The following is a 24627-nucleotide window of genomic DNA, read 5'->3' on the forward strand; positions in this document are numbered from 1 at the left end:
AAGAAAACAGAGTAATGTGGGAAGAGCATATGCTGTAACTAGTGCAGATGATAATGGACAGGATAAGTTGGGAAGTTCAGACTGCAGCAATAACCAACTGATGTCTGAATTGTTAGAGGCTTTACGCTTGGTCCAGAACAAGGTGCCTCAAGATCCTATTAATGTACATTTCGCCCAAGTAACGGAGATGGCAGGTATGGCTATGGACCGTCGTATTTCGACTGATTTCAGTGCTAACTCTTGGATTGTGGATACAGGAGCTACTTGCCACATGTGTGGGAATGTGAAGCTATTTCAATCCCTTACCACCCTCAATGCTCCTAAACAAATACGCCTACCCGATAATAGCATTACTCTAGCCACAAAGAGTGGTGCCATTCAACTTTGTCCCAGCCTTACTCTAACTAACGCGCTTTTTGTTCCTAACTTTGCTCACAACTTGCTTTCTGTATCACAACTCTGCAGTTCGCATCATGTCGCATTCTCATTTTATGGTTCCTTTTGTGTGGTGCAGGACCTGAGATCTAAGCAAATTTTGGCCCTAGGGAAGCAGCATAGGCAGCTTTACTATTTGGGAAGCAAATCATTCATTCCTACTTCTGATTGTTCTAGTGAACATACTGCACATGCTTTACTTTCTTCTTCACATGTTGATAACTTCTCTCTTTGGCACCAAAGGATGGGACATACGTCCCCTGATGTAATGAAACATATTGAATCCTTACATATTCCTGAACCAGACAAGAATCATGTTTGTAGTGTTTGTCCTTTGGCTAAACAAACTCGTCTTCCTTTTGGTTGTAGTCAATCTAGCACTGATTCTTGCTTTGAACTCATACACATCGATATATGGGGGCCTTACAGACAGGCCACACTCTCAGGAGCTCGTTATGTCCTCACAATCGTAGATGATTTTTATAGAGCTACATAGACTTTTTTACTAAATCATAAGTCTCAAACACTTCATACCTTGACCGTTTTTTTTGCTCAAATCCTTACTCAGTTTGGCTGCAAAATCAAAACTGTTAGGACAGACAACAGTTCCGAATTTGTGAATTCTAGTTGTGTTTTTTTCTTTCAAAATGCTGGTGTATGTCATCAAAGGTCCTGCACCCACACACCCCAACAAAACGGAGTGGTCGAACGCAAACATAGGCACCTTCTACAGGTGGCTCGAGCACTCATGTTTCAATCCTATCTTCCTAACCAATTTTGGGGTGATTCCATCTTGACTGCCACTCACATTATAAATAAACTTCCTACTTCTACCTTAAATTGGAAATCCCCATTTGAGGTCCTATACAAATCACCACCTACCTATGAAAGTCTTAAAACATTTGGATGCCTCTGTTTTGCTTCAAACTTTTATCCTGGAAGAACTAAGTTTGATAGCCGTCATTTGAGTGTATTTTTTTGGGTTATATGCCTAACCAAAAAGGGTACAAGGTATATGACTTACATAATAATAGAACCTTTGTTTCCCGTGATGTTATTTTTCATGAATCAGTTTTTCCTTTTAAGACTACTGCAGGAAAAGAGATGCAGACTCCCTTGCCTCTTCCATCATTTGTCAACTTTCCTGAATTTTCACCTGAAGCTGCAGTAGATTTTCCTGAGAATTGTGATCCTCTTCCTTCTGACTCCATGTCGCCTGAGTCTCCCACTTCCTTCCACCAATCAGCTAATCCTCCTTCCAACACTCATCTCAGGCGATCACAGAGGATCACACAACCACCTTCTTGGCTTCGGGATTTCGTTTGTCATACTTCTCATTTTCCTCCTTATAATTCACCTCCTCTCACTATGCATTTCAGGCTGCTCTGTCCACAATACGAGAGCCAAGCTGTTACAGTCAAGCCAAAGAACATGAGGAGTGGCGACAAGCAATGCAACACGAACTTCGTGCCTTGGAACAGAATCACACTTGGGAGCTTACGGATTTACCACCTGGTAAGAAATCGATTGGGTCTAAATGGGTTTACAAAGTTAAATTGAACCCTGACGGGAGTGTTGAACGCTACAAAACGAGGCTCGTTGCGAAAGGGTATAATCAAGTTTGAAGGAGTCGACTACTTTGATCGGTTTTCTCCCGTTGCCAAGGTTGTTACAGTAAGGGTGTTTTTAATAGTAGCTACTGGTTTGAAATGGCCTATACATCAATGCGATATTAATAACGCGTTTCTTCATGGGTTCATTGACGAGGACATCTTCATGGAAGCTCCAGCCGGCTATGATGTTCCCTCAGGCAAAATTTGTAAATTAAAACGGTCGTTGTATGGTTTAAAGCAAGCATCGAGGTAGTGGAATCAAGAGCTTACTTCCAAGCTTGTTGAATTTGGTTTCATACAATCTTTGAATGACTATTGCTTGTTCGTTAAAGGTTCTGGTGATTCCCTTGTTATTGTACTTGTCTATGTTGATGATTTGTTGATTACAGGTCCATCCGAGGAACTCATCACTGAGGTTAAGCAGTTTTTGGATGATGTTTTTAGTATTAAAGATTTGGGATACGCCAAGTACTTTCTTGGCCTAGAAATTGCTCGCTCCCCTGCTGGGACTTGGGTCACTCAACACAAATACATTCGCGACCTTATTGCTCACACAGGGCTTGATCAATGCAGACCGGCTTCCACTCCGCTTCCACTTGGTTTGAAACTCTCCTCTTCCTCTTCTCCTAAATTGATAGATCCTGAACCTTTTTGCAGATTAGTCGGTCGCCTCCTTTATTTGGGATTCACTCGTCCGGATATATCTTATGGGGCTCAACAACTGAACCAATTTCTTCACGAGCCGTGCCAAGACCACTTGGAAGCTGCAATGCATCTTGTACGTTACCTAGCAGACTGCCCAGACTTGGGCCTCTTTCTCCCTGCTTCTGTTTCTTCCACGATCACAGCATACTGCGATGCGGATTGGGGAAGTTGTGTGGATACTCGTAGATCTCTCAGCGGATATTGTATCTTCTTGAGTGATGCTCTTGTTTCATGGAAGACGAAGAAGCAATCCACCGTTTCTAGATCCACAGCGGAGGCGGAATATCGAAGTTTGGGTGCCACTGTATGCGAGCTTCAATGGCTTTCTTATATCCTAAAAGATTTCCAAATTTCTGTTCAGACTCCAATTTCTTTGTATTGCGACAACCACGCTGCATTGCACATCGTCGCGAACCCAGTCTTCCATGAGCGCACGAAGCATTTGGAGATTGATTGTCACTTGGTTCGTGACAAGTTCAAGTCAGGCTTCATCCTTCCTTCACACATTTCAGGCAAGTTGCAGATTGCCGACATGTTTACTAAGTCTCTTCCTGGTCCGTCCTTCGCTGCCTTTGTGTCCAAGTTGGGTCTTTGCTCCTTCACCCACGCCCAACTTGAGGGGGGGATGTTGAAGTCAGCTTCATCCTCCATTACAACAACAGAAGCAACTCCAGTTCCAGACTCTGTTTCTGCAGAAGAATAAGAACTCCCCTGAAGATGTGTTTTCCCTTGCTAACGTTTCTATCATTATAATTCACACTTTTATTAGCTGTAATTAGTAGCTTAGGTGGCTGTTGACGTGGCAGCCAGTCTGTTATTCAGTTGTAGTTAGTTGAACAGATATTTTTCCCTCCACCGACCTCTGTATCCATATTTAAAGTCTGCTGTATCATTTTCCAGAATGAATGAGAGTGAATTCTTATTCTCTTCAGTTTTAGTTTGTGTGATTCATGGAGTTTATCTCTGATTTTATCAGAAACCAAGCCAATTTGGAACGTAGATGAAGGAAAGTAGCACCTCCCGCTTAGTGAAGATATCAGCAATTTGCTGTTTAGACATCACATAATTAGGTTGAATGATCCCTTCTTTGTATTTGTTCCTTACAATGTGGTAGTCGATCTCCAGGTGTTTAGTTCTCTCATGGAACACAGGAATGGCCATTATATGCAAAGCAGCTTGATTATCGCAGAAGAATGGTACAGGTGTGTCTACTGAAACTCCAAAGTCATTTAACAAGTACATGATCCAAGTTAACTTACAGACTGCAGCTGCCATACTTCTATACTCAGCCTCCGCTGACGATCTAGCAACTGCAGTCTGCTTTTTGGTCTTCCATGAAATTGGAGTAGCTCCCAGAAATACACAATAGCCTGTTAACATCAAAATTTGATATGAGAGCTTGAAATACTCTACATTGCTTTATCCATTAATTAAATGAGTTTTATCCTAGAGCTTCCATAGATGTGTAAGGTCGTTAATGCGCTGCCAAGATTTTGCCATTTTGTATGCTGAAGTGGAAAATGAAAGTAAAATAACACATCTTAATGAATGTGGCGGACATCACACCTCAAAGAAGCCAACAAAGATCATTTTTAAACCCCGAGCGGTGTTGGGAGTTGGGACTACCATTATCATGAATATAGATAACCAATCATTTGAAGAATATGCACTTAATCTTCACAAAATTAGATGAAAGGAAGTTCTGGGGATGACTTAAGGTGACAACTGTACTTCCTTTAGGAGAACTTTGTGAAAACCCTTACCAGAAGGTCACCAATGCAACTTTAAGTATCAATACAACATAATTCAGCAAAGCAAATTCTGGCATATACCACCATGTTCCTTAGAGCATCTCGAGCATAAAGAAGAGTTTACCATAATTCTGGCCACATAAGGCTTCTGATTCTTATTCTCAGGATGGAAGAGCGCTGGATCCTCCTACAAAAAACATTAAAGCGTGATTCCAGTTATAGCATGAGTCACTGAGAATATTATTGTAATAAGAATATGGCCTCTAACAAAGATTATATCACACACCACATCCTCCTAGACATCTCCACATGATGGCCAAAAAGATTAAGAGGAAAACTGAGACTAGAGGGAATGCACTATGGAGAGAAGAGATTGAGAACATTTTCTCTTCATAAATTTGTGACATAAAAGAAATTAAACATTGAATAAACAAGCTGAAAATCAGATTATTCGTCACTTAGATTTCCCAAATCTCATGTCACAGCGCCTTACTTTCAAATGCTTAGATAAAATGCAACCTAATAGTCTGTAACTTATACACTGGCTAAATCAGTATTCCATTTAACTTTAAATTAACATTTTCCTATAAACTATGATGGGCTTTCTTGTTTTCGATTTTTAGAACTTTCTTATTTTCTTGGAAATGATTATAAAACTATGTTTGCTTTTAATTTCAACTTATCTGATAAATAGTCACACGAGTTTCGAAAATTACCATTGCAAAACGCACAGTGAATGGTGGACTTATGCGAGAAAAAGGGGAAATTAATGTATTTTTTGATGATTTGAAATACACGCCAAATTTTTTAAAACCTTTTACATAATTTCATCCCCTAATTTGCCCAAATTTATTAGAGTTGATAGTCGCTGCAATATGTGGAGTTAAGAATTCTACTCTATTTGCCTTCATGGTGGCTCTAAAGCAATTCTGGTTATTGTAAAAATAGATATAACTGTTTTTAATTCAAGCTTATTTTGCAAACATCTTCATCATCGTCCGACCCAACATCTTCATCATCAGGGGAAGGCATCCCCAAATAAACTCCGATTCTTTCAGCAGATTTTTCTATTTCTTGAAAAGCTTTCTTGTTTACTAGAAAATGATTATAAATAGTCAAGTGTTTCGAAAATTATCGTTTCAAAACGCGAAGTAAATGGTGGACTATACGTGAAAAAGGGGAAATATTGAGTGCGTTGCCCCTTTCTTTTCTTTTAACTTTTTTTTTTTTTTGAGTAAAATGAAGACACCTCCAATTGCACTTTGTCCCATTATTATTTTCTTTTTTTGATATTTGTACCATAAGCACCTGAAGGTAGAAAAATAACAGAAACTTGGGCAGGTGAATGATTAGTTCTTTACCTGATAACAGTAAGCCACATGTAAGCACAAGCATGAGTCAAGTATCAACTAAAGTACATATAACTGATTAATGGTTGCCGAGCAAAAGGACCATTCTCCCTCTTCCATTTGAGTACCCAAAAATCAAGGTTATGCTACAGAAACTACCATGTGATTCAAGGGTGAAAATTATAGAGACCGCTATTAGCAGTAAGTAAATCAAAATGGCTAAACACACCAAAATCAGGGTTCAAAACTATAACATTTTGTAGTGGTCGTTGGCGACCAATTCAAAAATTAGTTAGCAGATAATAACCACCCAAGGCATCTATCAGATTTTATCAATCCTCCACTCAAATTATCTCACTATATTCCCTCTAGTAAAGTAAATCAATCCAAGACCACTCTTGCTAACGAGATATATATTGAAATGACAAAAGAAGAGGAACAATGCACTCTCTACTATCCTGTTATTTCTCTTCATTTCAATAAATACTCTTTCACATCAGGTAAACAAAAATGAGAATACACATCTATGCAAGCACGCAAATGTTGCAAAAGACATAAATAGACCACAAAGACAAACAATACTCGCAATGTGCACAAAATGTTGCGAAAATATGGTGGCATACTACACGAGAAAAAGGGTTATGAATATAGAAATGAAGACTTAGAAATTGAAGGAGAATGGCAAATGTAACAAAACGCAGATGACATTCATTGGCGCAGAAGATAAAAGCAACACCTCACTTCTTCTATGTTCATAATGGAACTAAAATATGTTCTATCATGACACACACACACAAACCCCCCCACCCACCCACACCCCTCCCCCCCCCCCCCCCACACACCCCCCCACCCACACAGACACACACCCCACACGCATACACACACACACCCCACACATGCACACACACACCACACACACACCCCACACACACACACACACCCCACACACACACACACTCACACACACAAAAAAAAAGATGCACAGACAAGAAAAATGGAAAAGTCGGAACAAGGAGGGGGCATCATTCAGAAAAACTTTTCAAGTTTGTGGTCAGTAAAATTGAAAAAGAAATGCAGTAACTGATTAGAACATATAAAAACATATTCCTTGACATCATGATCTCAACAGAAACCGGCTACACTACATCATGATTTTCAGAGAGGTTGATTCAGAAACTAAATAATATTAATCACAAACTCATTGCCCTAATACAATTACATATATAAAACACACTGGGACATGCTGCAACCTTCTTCGCTCCAATAATAGCACTGAGTTCAAAAGAGAAACAATAGTTAAGCTCTTCTTGATGCCCACAGGTAGGCTTCCCCCAAAGCATCGAATAGCAAACAACAAGTAAAACAACTTTAAACTCAATAAAATTCCAAAGCATTACTGCAATATTTCAACTAACAGGACCGATCACATATCGGAATCACACATAGCATACTCAGTAAATATCAGAATTCTTACAACCAGAAGAACAAAGCAATTAAAATGATACATTACATCAAACTGAAAAACAGCAATGCACCAAACTAATGCATTGTCCAATAAGCTAAAGTGGTTTTCATCAAGAAGCTCATCAACCACCAGATTAAAGATTGAATAGGGCACACTTAGCAGCAATTTAGAAGAACCTTAAAAGCACAAGACATATCACCCACTGTAGAAGCTAGTCCTCTTCATGGCGATGTTTCTTGCTTTTCTTCTTAGACCGCTTCTTGCCCCTACCCACTCGCGAATCATCTGAAGCACTGACGTCGGAATTAGAGTCTGAATATCCTTTCCTGCTCCATCTTTTATGCCGCAGATCAGCAGAATCATCATCTGAATGATGGTGACTCCTCCTCCTCCTCTTCTCCTTCCTACTCTTCCTCTTTCTTCGCCTACACTTCAATTCCTGTAATTTACGTAATTCAAAAAAGTGCATTCAATTCCTTAAAAAGAAAAACAAAAAAAAATATAAAAGTATCTTCAAGGTAATCCAAGTACCCACACTGCTTTAAAAGGAACATGAGATCAGAAAGTAAACTAAAATCCAAAAAAGCTATAAATACATGGGATGGTTAACAGAAAGCAATAAGCACTGGGTTAGCTTTGTATTTACTAAGGCATTTCGGCAAAAGCCCAAGCAACAAGAAACATAAATCACACAAGACGCCTCAACCTTTAACAAAGTTAGCATAAAAACTTGTAATGGATTTTGTTTACTTCATGAAACTTACCTTTCTTCTAAAAAGTTAAAGCCAGTGTTTCCTTCCAATAAAGGAATTATTCACTTTCTAAAGAAGAGCCACAGGAACAGTTGTGCCATTTATCAAGCAACACCACAGATTCAACAACTTATAGGCCTAATATCCTGGTTTTACAATACCAAAACCACATTACTAGGACACTCTTACCACTCAATATGTATGAAACTGTCCATAAGCACCTGAAGGTAGAAAAATAACAGAAACTTGGGCAGGTGAATGATTAGTTCTTTACCTGATAAACAGTAAGCCACATTTAAGCACAAGCATGAGTCAAGCATCAGCTAAAGCACATATAACTGATTAATGGTTGCTGAGCAAAAGGACCATTCTCCCTCTTCCATGCAAGTACCCAAAAATCAAGGTTATGCTACAGAAACTACCATTTGATTCAAGGGGGAAAATTATAGAGACCGCTATTAGCAGGAAGGAAATCAAAATAGCTAAACACACCAAAGTCACGGTTAAAAATTATAACATTTTGTAGTGGTCGCTGGCGAACAATTCAAGAATTGGTTAGCAGATCATAACCACCCAAGGCATCTATCAGATTTTATCAATCCTCCACTCAAATTATCTCACTATATCCCCTCTAGTAAAGTAAATCAATCCAAGACCACTCTTGCTAACGAGATATATTGAAAGGACAAAAGAAGAGGGACAATGCGCTCTCTCCTTTTGTCCCTCTTCTTTTGTCCTTTCAATATATTTTGTTAGCAAGAGTGGTCTTGGATTGATTTACTTTACTAGAGGGGACATATTGAGATAATTTGAGTGGAGGATTGATAAAATCTGATAAATGCCTTGGTTGTTATGATCTGCTAATCAATTCTTGAATTGGTCGCCAGCGACCACTACAAAATGTTATAGTTTTGAACCCTGGCTTTGGTGTGTTTAGCCATTTTGATTTCCTTCCTACTAATAGTGGTCTCTATAATTTTCACTCTTGAATCAAATGGTAGTTTCTGTAGTATCACATTGACTTTTGGGTACTCGCATGGAAGAGGAAGAATGGTCCTTTTTGCTCAGGAACAATTAATCAGTTATATATGTTATAGCTGATACTTGACACATGCTTGTGCTTACATTTTGCTTATTGTTTATCAGATAAAGAACTAATCATTCACCTGCCCAAATTTCTATTATCCAAAAATAGCAAAGATGCATTGAAATAGACCGTGTAAAATAGGTAAACTGAGTAACAAATCTGTGAGCATTGAATAGCATAAAGTAAATTTTTTAATCTTGAAAAAATGTCTCCCAATAGCAATACTTAATTTCAGCATGCAGTAACAAAGTAACAAAGCAGCAGTAGTTAGGTACAAATGTAAATCTCAGTACAACACAGTTTTGCTGGAAAATCATGAACCACCAACAAATTAATTTAATTCTAGGAGAGTACACCGAGACGCAACAGATAGATGAAGTCCGGCATATGCAATTGGCTGATGAGCACATACTGCCAGAAAACTGCAGCTGTCTGAAATGGCTTCCATTTAACTGACCATTGGTTCAGGACTTGCAGCTGATAAAGTATCCAACAGTGAATTCTGTGGTTCCATTTCTTCATGCCATAGAGGGAGGGTGTCCCCAGGATAGAACTTTCTAGTAACGCCATCTTTGTTGATCTGCAAACGAGGATTCACAACAATCAGGTTTATGCAAGACTAGGTACAGAATTTTCCTTAAATGCTGCACCAATACCATTTGATGGTTTGAGCCAATTAATTACTTCTCATGATATTGGCTAGTATATGAATTAACAGTATGTTACAACCTTGACATAGAGTTGGTGAAAATCTTAGTAACAAAATACTGAAGGTAAGGATATGATATTCATAAGCATGCTACGAGTAGTTCCCAATTTAAGACGAGGTTGGATCACTAATACAAGAAGTAGTTCATAATGAGAAGCAACTCACAGTCACTGTCCGAACAACACCACCACTGGCACCATCCCGAGCAATGGCAAGTGAGACTGCCTTCACAACTAATTGCTGGAGAAACATCAAAGTAAACACAAAATTAAGCAATGTCTTATATTCATATAGCTTGATCATAATGCAGAAAACCAACAGTGGAGGGTGTTCGCTCTTGTTCTGACAATACTGCAGGACCCAACTTTTGACGATGTATTTCACATCCCTTCCCACGAAGGAAGAAGAAAAGAGAAACAGGCGGGGGTCTACAAAACTGCTCTAGCACCCAGTATAATGTGCTTATGTATATCATCGTGTTAGGAAACTCTGATGAAAGCTGAATTGTGTAACTTCATTGACAATGATACGTAATATACAAACCTCAGCTTCTTCTCGCGTCATCCCTTCCTTCCATGCTTGATCAAAGAAACCATACAGATAGGACGAGCCAGATCCTGAAATATAAAAGGCTTGTCAAATATACTTGCTTCTACAAATGGGTTAGAAATATTTCACCAAGTCAACCATAAAACAGTGGCAACAAGTCCAAGGCTTTACCCAAGGATAATTCAGCTAAGGTTTCTTTAAATGCTATAAAACAGTAGGGCATATAGCTTGACGGATCTCCAGAATAACTTAAAGTAGAAGATAAGGGTCCACTTGGCCATCTAAAAAATTTGGGGCCCACTGAAATCTGAGACAACTCCAAAGTTGGGGTACAAATAAATTATTGATCTAGTATTAAAATAACTAGGCTGCACCTTTCAGGCATCTAAGTCCCATAACATCTATCTAATTAAGAATTAGAGATTGCTTATCCTTGATTCAGTGTATAAATCAACATGGGATTGCGTAAAAAAGTTCAGATCATTCACTACCAAGAGACTTACTGATATCATTCATGAGTTAAATTGGGATGTGCAACAGCCAACTTATGTTGGGTATAACCATACTGGGACTCATGCCCAGTAAAAAGTATACTCAAACCAGTATCTTATTTTAGGTATGGGTTAAGATAGCCAACTTATTTTCCATAACCATACTGGTACTCATGCCCAGTAAAAATTTGTTATTCCGGTAATTTTAGAAACAATCAGATAAAACAGCTTAGCTTGTAGTTTAAGGAATATATACTTAATGGGAACTCCGTGGTGGCAAGAGCTGAAAAACCAGACACAAGACAAGCATAAAGGAAAGAGTGATAAGAGCGCACCTCCAATAGTGAAAGGCAGTTCTAAAACTGTTCCTCCCAAAGGTATTCCATAAATTTTACCCCCTTCATACTTATCCCATCCACCAACAATCAAGCCAGTTTGCAGCATATTCTGCACAATCAATAGAATAACATTTATTCAAGACAGGAAAACAACATATGCAGCCAACTAGAACAAATAGCTAAGAGGCATAGCAGATCTCATAAAGCTAAAAGGGAGATATTTGTATATGATTGATATGTTTAAGAATAGGCTGTATAATTCTTACCAAAATTATAAAATTCAGCACAGCCAAGGAAAAAACAGTTCTGAAATATTCATTACCATGGCAAGAAGCTAAGGAGCATCCTCTTTGATGTTGCGTGTTGCTATTGTCTTAAGAGGAATCAATGTGGCAGAAATAAATCGATTACCATTTCATTGGTTCCATAAAAAAGAATAAACATACTAATTCTTTTAAGTGGATCTTGTTCGCATGGAAGCAACCGATTCAACTTTCTCTAAGAGAAATATGCTGACAAATTCTGATTTCATACCCCTTTTCCAAATAAACCGACCAATATCTTTTATATTAACAGAAATTGTTAACTTCCAGATGTTATGAATAGAAAGAACCATTTTCGTTGCTAGATATACTTCTCAACTTGTAAAGTTATATGGAATAACAACTTGGAGACAAGAAATTATTAATAAACCTTGTTGTTGTAAGATAATAATCTGACAAGGTTTGCAGCAACTTTTACAGTGGAAGGCTGCCCAAGTTGTATCCTGCATTAAAGATAAGACTTTAACTTCATTAATATTTTTGAGATAAGTATCAATTCCAACAAGAGGAGCTAATAGTCATAGACCCACAAAAGGCCAAAAATGAGTCCAACAGCTGCAACCATCAGTCAGAGAACAAAGTGACAAGTGAAAGCTTAAAATTTGTTTTGTTGGTCATGCATGTAGCGCTACAGATTCTCCTTTGCAGTCCTGGAAGAACTTCTCCCATACGAGGTGCGTTAGTTAGTTCATATAAAGTAGTGTAGAGGTCATGACGACATAGCATGTTATGCCAATGGATAAGTTGTAATAGAATTAGTAACATAGAATCCAACATTCTCAATTAAAAAGGAACAAAGTCACATTTATTTCATTTCTAATTCAGCTTATGGTCAGATGAGTATAAATCTCGGTTGCAGTTTCCTTCAAGTCTCTTTATCCTCTATGGATAAAGACAACGAAGTTTAGCTACCTAACCATTTGTATAACCCTGAAAGGCACAATGCTACAGGGAATAGGAAGTCATAAATGTCAGATACATGAGAAAACAGACAAGTCTGGAATTTCAATAGATCCATCACACTGTAAGGTCGCATGAGAACAGTAAGGCAACTAACAATGAAGGATCATGCTACTTCATAGAGTGAATATTAAGCAGACTTACGTGTGTTGGTGGAGAAAGTAACGTACATAATCTGAAACAATTTGTGAATCTGCTGCCTGATCAAAGAATATTGCAAAAGGCGTCAATTAGGAGCAAGAAAGTAACGTTTTGCAATGGGGGGGAAAAAGATATGATCAATTAATTTTCTTCATGTCATCCAGCAAATCTTTAACTTCCTGGACGAATGCATCTTAGAATCATTTCAACTGAAACAGTAACACGAATATCAATTCTTTTTCTCACCAGTTGGAAAAAAAAACTAAGGACTAGCTTTTGTAAGGTGCAAAAGCCATGTCACTATAATAACATAATGCAGGCATATCCAGCCTCACTCCACTAACTCCAATCAAGAAAAATCTACAATCAGAACTAACTTGTGATGATGTTACTAACAAGCAAAAATATGCTGCAAATCTCCCTCCATGAGTCATTATGCACACAAAATATATTAAATGAAGCTATAAGAGAAAAAAAAATATCTCAAGCCAATCCTAACTGAATATTGTTCACCATCAGCAATGTCCTAACATTTTTCAGTTTCTTTTCTTTGCCAAGCTCGTCCTTTCATCATATAAATTTCTCACCAAAGAGCATAAACTCAATTCAGAAAACCATTTTTCAAAAGCAGCAAAGATTTTCATTCCAGCAATTTTAAGGCCTAAACAGTCGACAAAGTTATACACTAGAACCATAAACAAGGGAAATCAAAGGAGCAATGCAAACAGAAGATAGCAATCAGTGAATAATTAACTATCTTTTCCATAAAAAAACGAATAGAAAGGTTAGCAAAGTAAATTCTTACTGAGCCAGAGCGGCAGACATAGACATTATCTGTCAACTGCGTGATCTTATCGGATGCCCTATTCGCCACATACATTCCTACAAAAACATATATACTTCAAACTTCGCAATAACAAGAAACCCTAGCATTATACGAAGGAAAAAAGAAAACGATCCACATATCCAGAAGAAATTTTTTGGGCGCGGGGTTACCGGTGCTGGTGCGAGAGTCTGCACCGAGAACAACACCGCCGTCGTAGGTGACGCCGATTATGGTCGTACCCATTGAGTGTGGCGCGTTGACATCGCCTGAATCCATGGTGGAGACGGATCGATTGAGCTCAAAACTGGAATAGTAACAGATGATTCTCCCAAACAAATTGAGGGAAAAATTGGAAAAGCGGAAAGTATATAAGGCGAGTTTCGTGCAGCGGAAGCAGCACTGATGTACCAGTTTTTAATTACATATTGACCCCTCAACTTTTATTAATTGTTGACTGGCCCTTCTTAGGGGAGTTTTAATTAAGGCTTTTATCATATCCTCACACAAAGAGTTAGATTATAAACCAAAAAAAAAAGAAAAAAAGAAAACCTATAAAATAAATTTTCTGTGGGCTATGTGTTATCTTAAAAAATATAAATTCGTAATCGAAGTACGCTCTATTGTGTGTATAATTTAAATTTTTAATAATTAAATAAAAGTTTATGTATAAAATAATTGATTGAAGAAAAATTAATTTTAAATGCATATAAACAAAAAATTATGGATAAATTAATTAGAGTCCCCTTCATGGAAGCTAGGCATGTTAAGTTATAGACAACAGCCTTTAATTCATACTTACTCCTCAACAATCACACTCATCTATGTTTTAGCAACTATGAATTGATCGAAAGGTGTTGAAGATGTAATAGAATTCAAAACAAAAACAAAAATTTCAATTTGTCAACAATTGGAAGCCAAGTGAACAAATGTAAGCATTAGCTAAGATAGCTGCTGCAGTTGGGATTTCAGCCACCAACCACAATTGACTTCAAGAATGGCTCTATTCCTACCTAGATTGCAAGAAGAAAGCCCATAGATTTCCCCAAAACCATTAGAATCCCTCACCAACTTCCCACCATGCAATATGTATTCCCTTATATATATGGTCCACTCGCCCAAGACAGACACACACACAAAACACACTAGAAAAGAACATGGGCCTTCTCAAGAAAACCTCCCTTCGCACATTAGCCACAATTGCCTTCATCTCATGCACCAAAAACATACACATCCCTTTCTCTCTACAACTTTGCACGCTCCTTCTCCCTTTATTTCCCCTCATCATTCACTTTCTCAACTCCACCACCACCATCAACCTTCCACCAGGGTCAACGCCCCTCCCCTTATTCGGCAACTGGCTCCAAGTCGGCAACGACTTGAACCACCACCTCCTCGCCGCTATGTCCAAGACATACGGCCCCGTGTTCTTGCTCAAACTCGGCTCAAAAAACCTTGTAGTGGTATCCAACCCTGAGCTTGCAAACCAAGTCCTACACACACAAGGGGTAGAGTTTGGCTCCCGCCTAAGGAACATCGTGTTCGACATATTCACGGCCAACGACTAGGACATGGTCTTCACAATCTACGGCGAGCATTGGCGCAAGATGCGCCATATCATGACCGTTCCGTTTTTCACCAACAAAGTGGTGCAACAATACAGTGATATGTGGGAGGATGAGATGGGCTTGTGCTCGATGACAAATAACATCGACGTGCAAAAAGAATGTGGAATTTGAGTGGTAACAGTGTCCTAGTAATGTGGTTTTGGTATTGCAGTCTCCAGGATATTAGGCCTATTAGTTGTTGAATCTGTGGTGTTGCTTGATAAATGGCACAGCTGTTCCTGTGGCTCTTCTTTAGAAAGTGAACGATTCCTTTACTGGAAGGAGACACTAGCTTTAACTTTTTGGAAGAGAAGTAAGTTTAATGAAGTAATCAAAATCCATTACAAGTTTTTATGCTAACTTTGTTAAAGGTTGAGGCGTCTTGTGTGATTTATGTTTCTTGTCTCTTAGGCTTTTGCTAAAATACCTTAGTAAATACAAATCTAACCCAGTGTTCATTGCTTTCTGTTAACCACCCCATGTATTCATAGCATTTTGGATTTTGGTTTACTTTTTTATCTCATGTTCCTTTTGAGCTGTATGGGTAATTGGATTACGCTTTTCTATTTCTTTTTTGTTTTTCTTTTTAAGGAATTGAATGCACTTTTCTGAATTAGGTAAATTGCAGGTATAAATTGCAAGAATTGAAGTGCAGGCAAAGAAAGAGGAAGAGTAGGAAGGTGAAGAGGAGGAGGAGTCACCATCATTCAGATGATGATTCTTCTAATGATTGTTGCTGATCTGTGGCATAAAATGAGGAGTAGGAAAGCATATTCAGACTCTGATTCCGACATCAGTGATTCAGATGATTCGCGAGTGGGTAGGGATAAGAAGCGGTCTGAAAAGAAGAGCAGGAAACATCGCCATGAAAAAGACTAGCTTCTACAGTAGGTGATATGTCTTGTACTTTTAAAGTTCCTCTAAATTGCTGCTAAGTGTGCCCTATTCAATTTTTAATCTGGTGGTTGATGAGCTTCTTAACGAAAACCACTTTAGTTTAGTGGACAATGCATTAGTTTGGTGCATTTGTTGTTTTTCAGTTTGATGTAATGTATCATTTTCATTGCTTTGTTCTTCTGATTGTAAGAATTCTGATATTTACTGAGTATGCTATGTGTGATTCCGACATGTGATTGATCTTGTTAGTTGAAATATTGCAGTAATACTTTGAAATTTTATTGAGTTTAAAATTATTTTACTTGTTGATTGCTATTCAAATCATTTCTCTTAGCTTTGAGATAAAGCATCTGTTTTGTAAGTTACATCGCTTCAACGGAAACTGGTTACTTTGATGAAGGTATGATCTTTTACTATGTCATCACCAAATTAAGATACAAGAACCGTACTAAATATCTAAGAATCATCAATATTGAATGAGTTGTTGTTAATACAAGCAATTAGTCTTGTCAATTTCACTGAGAGGCTATAGGAAACATCATATATACAATTGGCAACTATACCATGCATACAGATTTCAAGCTCTTTCTACAATACAACTTAGCTGGAAGCAAGTTTTTACACATGAAACAAAGCGAGAGAACTATGGAATGACCTGCTGGTGACTAACAAGCAATATCCTGAAAGCTAGAAATCTAATGCTAGGGTTACTCCACTTGTCCTACAATCAGCTCATCAGCTTTAAAGAAGACTAGGTAAAGATGCCTTACCCTGTGCTCTACTCCTCACAAACTAATGTCTTTTGGTCCAAAGATCAAGAAGGATGACCTGCCTGCCAAGGAATCATTTTATGTGCACATTGACCCATAATGGCTGCTCATCCAAGAGTTGATCGCAACTTTGAACTTATGGCAGGCAGAAATTTTGCCGTAGTAAATGCATAGGGCAACTGAAGTCCTACTAATGTCCCATCATTGAGCTTTCAGTGTGGAAGATGAGATTAAAACCATTGTCCCACTAATTGACACCGTTATCAGAGCTGCTGCAAGCTTGATTTGGGAGGACACTGTTTCCAAAATCTCCATCCAAGCTCATTTGTTGGACCTCCTGAGGGGAAAGGATCTTGATGCAACGTACACAGGTTACAAACTCCCTGAATGCATCATATGATTACATTAATATACCGGGACACGGCAACAATTTATACTTATGCAACAGAAGCTTGAAATGAAGAAAATGAAAATTTCCAGTGTTGGAGAATGTTGCTATTCATAATAAGAAATGGGAGTTCAAAACTTACTCCCAAGGATCATCACCAACTAGCAAGACATCATTCTCATGATCCACATAGACAAGTTTCCAACCAACTCTCTGTCGGTCCTCTAGTTGTCCCTCGATACCAAACCTACGAGCCAGATCTTGTTTGAGCTCATCATAGCCTGAGTAACGTGTAATATCAATTGATCTTCCAACAGCTCCACGCTTGTACACCTAACAAGAAGATACTTAACAGATTAGGTAAGCAGAACGTGAACAATAAATTGAACAAAGCAGTAATTTGGATACATGCCTCTGCAACATTTATGTAATTTCATAAACAACCAACCTTTGTATATGTCCGCATCCTAGGAATCTGTGGCGGGGCCCAAGCACCCGTATTCATGAAGCTACCATCATGTATTGTGGAATCAATAGAATTAAACGCCATATCTGGAACTCCAAATGACTGGGAAACCATTGATGGTGAGAGTTCAGCTTGAGATTCCTTGGGGTTCTCGTAGGTGGAAAGCAGTCCTCCTCCAGACGAGATATTACTTGAGAAGTCTTTACCTGATCCGACCATGTTTTTCGTGATCAATGGTTCAGGCATCATGGGCATCCCTAATTGATTGTCAATGTTAGCCCCGAATGCAACGGTATTCCTGGGGTCACCGTGGGCTTCCCCATCTTGGCTTGCATCTCTAAACAACATTGACTGAGAATTGAAAGACATGGAGTTGTTGTTTTGCGGTATATGGCCATCATTCTGAGAAAGAACTGATGTTGCTGAAGATGAACTATCCAAATAGTCTATATGGGTTCCAACACCATTGAGGTATGTTTGTGTTGCAAAAAATCCTTGATTCTGACTTTTGGATATATTCAATGAAGGCTTAACATCAGAATTTTGCTGCAAATCTTGCACTAAGTTACTGTTAGAAGACATTGGCTCAAGACCACCTGAATTTAGTCGAGCGACAGAAGACTGAGCAATCTCATCCACCATTGTTGTTGCACGGTGGTTTCTGCCATTCGTTATGGACTGACCAACATTTGGACAGTTGTTCGTGGATGGTGAAGTCGAACAAGACGGGACATCATCTGTAACTGCAGATGGGCCTCCACCAGCAGCTCCAGTCAATATACTGTTGCTTCCTGCTGAAAGCTGATTCGTTATTGAGTTTAAGGTACTTCCGACATGTCCTGGCAATTCTGATAGTATTCCAGACTGCTGGAGCTTTTGTTGCTTAGGTGGTTGGGCAAACCGAAGATTTGTTTGGCTATTATTCCCCGTCATCTCCCGGCCAGTAACATGCGACTGAGGATGCATACTGGATGTCGCTTGAGAGGAATCCATCAATTGGCTCATCGCTGTAGACCTCGGGAAGTTTGGTGGAATATCTAAAAGCTGCTTCTGCTGATCTTGAAGTTGTGTCAGTTGAGAAGATTGCTGCATACCAGGCTGCTGATGTAATAGTAATTGCTGTTGCTGATGGAGCTTCTGTAAAAGCTGAAGCTGAATTTGGTTATCTGGCATTTGCAACTGTTGGCTTAGATGATCAGGGGTCTGAGAAGGCATCAGATTTTGCTGATGACTGTGACTCAGAACCTGCTGCTGGGGCAGATTTTGGGAGAGATTTCTCTGAAGCTGATGGTTTACAAGAGATTGTTGCTGCTGCAGAACATTCTGGGCTTGGATGGGACTCTGTGACTGCAAAATCTGGGACGGAACTTGGCTTGCAGGTAAATTTTGACCAACCAAACTTTGTCTTGGTGGTTGAGCAACATCAGTCAACTGCTGTTGCGGCTGAGTAATTGAGCTTAAAGGGCTTAAAGTGGACGATGGTAGCTTTTGGAGCTGATCTAGTTGCTGAACTGGTTGGTTAGGTCTCTGTGCATTGAACTGTAAGTTGTTATGCTGAGAAATTTGAGTCCCCGGCAGGCCTAATTGACGGGAAATATCTGTACCAGCAGCGTTTTGCAGAAGAGAACTAGGTAAAGGGTTAACATAGTTCGGTTGCATTGAGTTGGACAGGGAAGAATTTTGCTGCATGTTCATCCACTGGACTAAGCTCAGGCCAGGGAGAGCTTGGGGATCTCTTAAGCCGAATTCGTCTCCGAGCCACGGCATTGTCCTCCTAAATAGGCTGTCCAGATCAGAAGAGTCATCATCTGCATGGAGAAACATAGCAGATATATGTTAGAAGTCTTCTATTCTTAAATCATTGTGAGGCTGAATCTCGATTTGATTTTTGCAGGATGAAGTTCTATGCTTTAATCATTAAACATGAAAAAGAATGCAGTTTTCTAGGCCCAAAACAAAGATACCTTTGCAGGTCAAACATTGACCAAGGGAAGGACAATAAAAAGAGAGGAGCATATTAACCCATAAAGCCTGTCCTATGTCACTCACCACACAACTTTTTTTGAATGGATAGAAATATTTAATCAACTTCCCCCACCATCTTCCACATTTACTTCTAATTTTTTGCACAGCCTACTTTTGTCAGGATAACTACTCAGGAGCAATAGAAAAGGTCCAACTAATATGATTAGAAGTCATGAAGAGATTCCTTGGAAAGTGAATGCCAAACGAAGGGGTAGTATTCAATGACCAATCCCACTAAACGCACCACAAAGAAAAACAAAAGAAAATAAGAACGGAACGGGAACAAAACTACTGTAGATTTTAGATGTTATGTTGCAGAATAGTTGCCAACCCTCTTTTACCTGGCATTCCTGGTTGCCTGGAGCGCTTTGAACGGAAGAAAGGGGGCGTAGGACAGATGAAAAATGGAGCAGTTACAGGTTCGATCTCCCAAATGGAAACGCGATTACGCCTCTCACCAGCAGTCGACTCATCCCAGCCGACCTGCTCATAGAATATTAAGTGAGCATCTGACATATATATCTATTATAACCAGGCGCAGCATTTTTCAAATGAAACGGGGACTTCTTTGGCAAAGGGAGTGCACTTGAACCATCTTACCTGTAAGTTGCGCCACTGGGAATTCTTCCATCGGACTGGATCCAGGTCACTTATTCCAGTTATTGTACCCATATATCTGCAGAATGTCGGGATCATACAAATATTCAACAACGTACTATCTCTGGAGTCTTATTTTATGCTGAACATAGTATAGAGTTCATCAAGTGAGCTATGGAAGTCATATTTAACAATGCCACATAGCATGATGTTTCATAAGCTAGAAATTCTAATTAAGTTAAATTTTCTGTGTTTTTTGCAGGACAGACAGTAGACTGTATGAGCATAAAAAGGTCATCATTACCTTCTTGTCCCTGATTCTTCCGTCTCAAACATCATGCGGAAGCGCATGCCAAGAGATATTTGGTTACTGCAAACGGCTTTATAGTACTTGGCTAAAGGGATGACAAACTCCGATGGACTTGCCCTGCTCAATATTCAGAATTAAATTAGAACGCTAGGAAAGAAACCTCGGGATAGGCAAAAGATGCTACATGCCCATACATCAACCAACTTCAACAATAGCATGATATGAAATATCAGCCAATAACCTTGGATTGTAAAAGACGGTGAAAGGGCTATTATTTGCAGCAGCATGGGCAGCTGCAGCTAGGATCCCGATATGCATGCTATCACTTGATAAAACAGATGATGACAAATTAGGTGGTTGTCTGTTGGCTCGTCTTATGCCCAAGAGAAGCTGCTGCTTTTCGTCTCTGTTGGCATAGGTGAAATGTTGATAATTATTTGTCACTTTCTGTCATTTTAGAATTTTGGATAAAATTCAAGAAAAGAAGTCTTTCAGTAACTTGCTTCTTTACCTGATAAATAAGACCGAGTCACCAGCAACCAGCCTCTTTCCGCTAACAAAAAGGCTCCATCCAGTTGTAAGCAAGTGACGCTTTGGTTGTCCTAAGTTAAAACCACCAATTCGGAGAATTAATATACTGAAATGCTTGACTACGGAGGTGAACCTTAATCTGTAGTTTTTAAAGAATGAAAACACCAGGAGGACTTACCCCGGTAAATATGGCGAAACGTCCACACATTATCATGCAAATCCCTGGCCACGAGCTCTTGTGCAGGCGGTTGCATTGTGAAGTCCTAGAACGGGATGAGCAATCTCAAACATAAGATACTTCAAAAATTATTAAGGAATATAAAGGAGATAACAACTCTTCTTACTAACCAGAGGAGGGAAAATCTTTTCTGCAGCACGACGAGGCACAGAGAAACCCCCATGAGTGCTTGTATCACTTGCGGTCAAGGTTTTACAGAAAAACTCCGTCTGGGGTTTATTCGCTTTCATCGATAGATCTGATCTCAATAGAGCCTCCTTGTCAAACTGCAGATCAAATGGACACAGAGTAGGTTAAAATGCCGTGTTTTCTATCATTTCACGACCACTTGTCGCCTCCATACGACACAACATTTATCGAAATATTTCTCAGCCAAGGCAGAAACCTACCGAAGGCACTGGTTGCAGCGTCATCTGGGCATATACTTCATCTGTTTCAAGATCAGCCTAATAGACACCAAAAATTGATAAAAGTTATTACTGATACCAAAAACAAGAAAATGAGAAATGAAATTGTAATGCTCGGAAGGAAGCGTTAGTTGAACCAAGCATACATGCAGAGTGACATTGTGAAGGAGGCATAGCAGTTTTGCTGGAAGATTTGGATAGTTTGGGATTTGTGCGTCGACATCCTTTTTCATGGATGCAGCAACCTGAAAATTCAAAGCTTGAACGCATCAGCAGAAGAAATAGCAGTTTACATCAAGAATTAGCTTACGTGCACAAGAACTACATATTTACAGGTGAAACTTAGCTTATGATAAGATTATGCAGTCTTGTCCACAAACGCAAGTCTAAGAGTTTTAACATTTAGAGTATACTTTAGCAGGACAACAGTAACAACTAAAACAGGAAAAAAAATTATCAGTAAATCGTGACTCCGTTAATATATTTAACCTATTGTATCCAATTAACAGATCAGATTTGCATGCGGAGGGCGAACGATGATAAACCAAATTAATCAACAACTCCATGTTACGTCCAACTAATGTCATCAGTCATCCTAAGCTTAAGAGGCACTTTCCTCATTGGATACGCACACTATTAAAGATTAACCAAACCAAATTTACGGTTGTGTCGTATGGAGGTAAAAATTGTAATGCCATCGGTAAATATACGATAGCTAACGTGATACGGGATGACCAGAAAATTTTATATGACCCGAGTGTGAAAATATCATCTACACAACATAATATCAGTGTAACATAGGTCCCACTGCTAATACAATCTAATTCACATTGTTTGGTATTACAAGGATTTTCCTCGAAACACCCCCCCCCCCCCGCCCCTTCGGAAAAAAAAAATAAAAGAAAAAAGGAAAAGTCCTCATCCGTCGGCATAACGGCGCACGTTAGCATGGATCACAGAGTATTGATTGTCTCTTTTACTCTTGTCTTTTTTAAGCTCCCCAACTCCCTTTCACTACCTTTTAACCTTAGACGTTAGCCCATTTCTGCAAACTAACCCCACTCACATCTCATACTCCAATTAATTATTCTACCCACCACCAGCTCACAATAGCAAGGATTGCTCCACGAATATATAAAAAAAATAAGGGTTCAAATCATAATGACAATTACGGAATCCCTGCATGTGACCAGATTATGCTGCTGCAAGTCAGCCACTGACAGAAAGGGGGGTGAACGTCAAGCAAATGAAACCATAGCTGCGCAAGTTAGCAGCTTTCACCACAGCCCATGGGAGATGGATCCGAGCAGCAGTAAAGAGGAAATAACCTGTTCACTGTGGCCTTGAGGAAAGTAGACGACGTGGGTCCCCGCCGCCGGCAGGTTTACCAGTGGACCGGCGCACGCTTGCCATAGCTCACCATTTATGCTCTTCTTTACACCTGCCATTTCCCATTCATTTCACACGTGTCGGAAATTTCTTTCTTGTTCCCATATAGATATAAACAGAAATCAAATCAAAATCCCAGAAAAATGTTTTAGTAAGAATCTTGGTTGAGAACTAGAAAACCCAGAAATAAAAGGAAAAATCTTGGATTAATTGTTTTCAGTGGCGATTTTTCCAAATGTAGAATCTTTTCCGACATATTAGGCTAAAAAGTAGTGAAAGAGAACGACCTTCAGCGGCGGAGGCGTTTCCCGGCAGAGTTCCGGTGCCGGAGGTTGGCGTCTTCATTTTGTCTTGTTTATCTCCCCCTCTAGGAAGTCTAGTTTTTGGAGCTGAAATAAACGGCAGGAGTTCGTCACCGGAGTATCATCTCGCCGGAGAATAATCAGGCGAAGAATGGCTGGGAATCAATACAAAAAATCAAGACAAAATAATATTGTGAGACTCTTGGAAGTGGATTGAACAGATGACGACCTTTCTTGTTCCTCTTTTTCCTCAGCTAGCTAAAGAGAAGAGTTTTTGAAAAAGTGAAAATGGAGAAAGGCAAAGTCTTTTTAGCTAGTGGGCAAAAGAGGAAAAGGGTGGGATGAGCTTTACAGGGCAGTTGGCCGGCGCCGGAGAGAATATTTTCCGGCGAGGTAGAGAGAGAAAGTGGGTTTTGGTATTGGGGAAAGGGGGGAGACAAGAGGAGCTTTGGAAAAGGAAGGGATGTTGAGTATAGCAGAGACCAAATGCTGCAGTTTCACTTTTAATTGCCCCCTTAGCCACACTACACCTCCCAGACACACACACACACTCTCTCTATCTCTTCTCTCTCTCTTCTCTATATATATACACACATATACATACATATACTGCTTTCTTTCTCTTCTTGTAAATATTGTTCTTCTCAAAGCCCTTTTGCAGGCACCGCTTTCAACCTCGTCTTACTCTCTCTCTCTCTCTCTCTCCTCAGAGTTCACACCTTTCCTTTTATTTTACTGCCACTGAGCTATTAATAATGAGAGCTCCTTAATTTATGCATCTTTCTCTCTCTTTCTTTCTTGCTTTTCTTTGCCTTGTTTTCTCTCTCTACATGAAAAACTATTTCCACTCTCTCTTTCTCTCTTTCTCTCTCTACGCTCATCATGGGATGTGGGAAAGAGTCTGACTGTGGCCTCACAAAGTTGACCACTGACGTTCAAGAAAACAAAAACTTTTCACCAATCGCCATTATTACAGACCAGGAGTAACAACATATGCTTACTCGATTAAGTGTTTTTTGTTTTTTTCACCGGGTCTACCTCTCTCGCTCTTAATATTATTTAATTAATTTTCCAAAAAATTAAATTTAAATTTGATCGACCCTACACTGATTATATAATAAATATAATTATTGTAGTTAATCGCTTAATTTATAATTTCTCTCTCGCTCTTAATATTATTTAATTAATTTTCTAAAAAATTAAATTTAA

The 24627-nt window shown here is 39.1% G+C and overlaps 2 protein-coding genes and 1 long non-coding RNA gene across 3 annotated transcripts; 1 reads left to right on the top strand and 2 right to left on the bottom strand.

The window, feature by feature from the left end:
* Nucleotides 1-9470: 9470 nt before the first annotated feature.
* Nucleotides 9471-13867, bottom strand: LOC105161626 (proteasome subunit beta type-6). The gene is made up of 8 exons (XM_011079363.3): nucleotides 13665-13867; nucleotides 13474-13550; nucleotides 12672-12727; nucleotides 11938-12010; nucleotides 11242-11353; nucleotides 10410-10483; nucleotides 10032-10106; nucleotides 9471-9737 (listed from the first exon to the last, which is right to left on the bottom strand). The coding sequence occupies exons 1-8, from the start codon at nucleotides 13768-13770 to the stop codon at nucleotides 9606-9608; spliced, it is 705 nt and encodes a 234-aa protein (XP_011077665.1). The 5' UTR covers nucleotides 13771-13867; the 3' UTR covers nucleotides 9471-9605.
* Nucleotides 13868-14518: 651 nt separating this feature from the next.
* Nucleotides 14519-16243, top strand: LOC110011972 (uncharacterized). Its single transcript, XR_002287059.2, has 2 exons — nucleotides 14519-15411; nucleotides 15716-16243. It is a non-coding gene; the product is annotated as an uncharacterized LOC110011972 (long non-coding RNA).
* A 198-nt stretch (nucleotides 16244-16441) lies between these two features.
* On the bottom strand, nucleotides 16442-24277 carry LOC105161627 (auxin response factor 19-like). The gene is made up of 14 exons (XM_088880465.1): nucleotides 23404-24277; nucleotides 23056-23168; nucleotides 21874-21972; nucleotides 21710-21766; nucleotides 21431-21586; nucleotides 21261-21345; nucleotides 21063-21153; nucleotides 20793-20957; nucleotides 20546-20668; nucleotides 20245-20320; nucleotides 19986-20127; nucleotides 17602-19427; nucleotides 17296-17486; nucleotides 16442-17148 (listed from the first exon to the last, which is right to left on the bottom strand). The coding sequence occupies exons 1-14, from the start codon at nucleotides 23459-23461 to the stop codon at nucleotides 17013-17015; spliced, it is 3318 nt and encodes a 1105-aa protein (XP_088736591.1). The 5' UTR covers nucleotides 23462-24277; the 3' UTR covers nucleotides 16442-17012.
* Between the last annotated feature and the right edge of the window lie 350 nt (nucleotides 24278-24627).

The sequence above is a fragment of the Sesamum indicum genome, linkage group LG5 (genome assembly GCF_026168435.1).
Source record: "Sesamum indicum cultivar Baizhima isolate 11 linkage group LG5, ASM2616843v1, whole genome shotgun sequence".
Taxonomy (NCBI): domain Eukaryota; kingdom Viridiplantae; phylum Streptophyta; class Magnoliopsida; order Lamiales; family Pedaliaceae; genus Sesamum; species Sesamum indicum.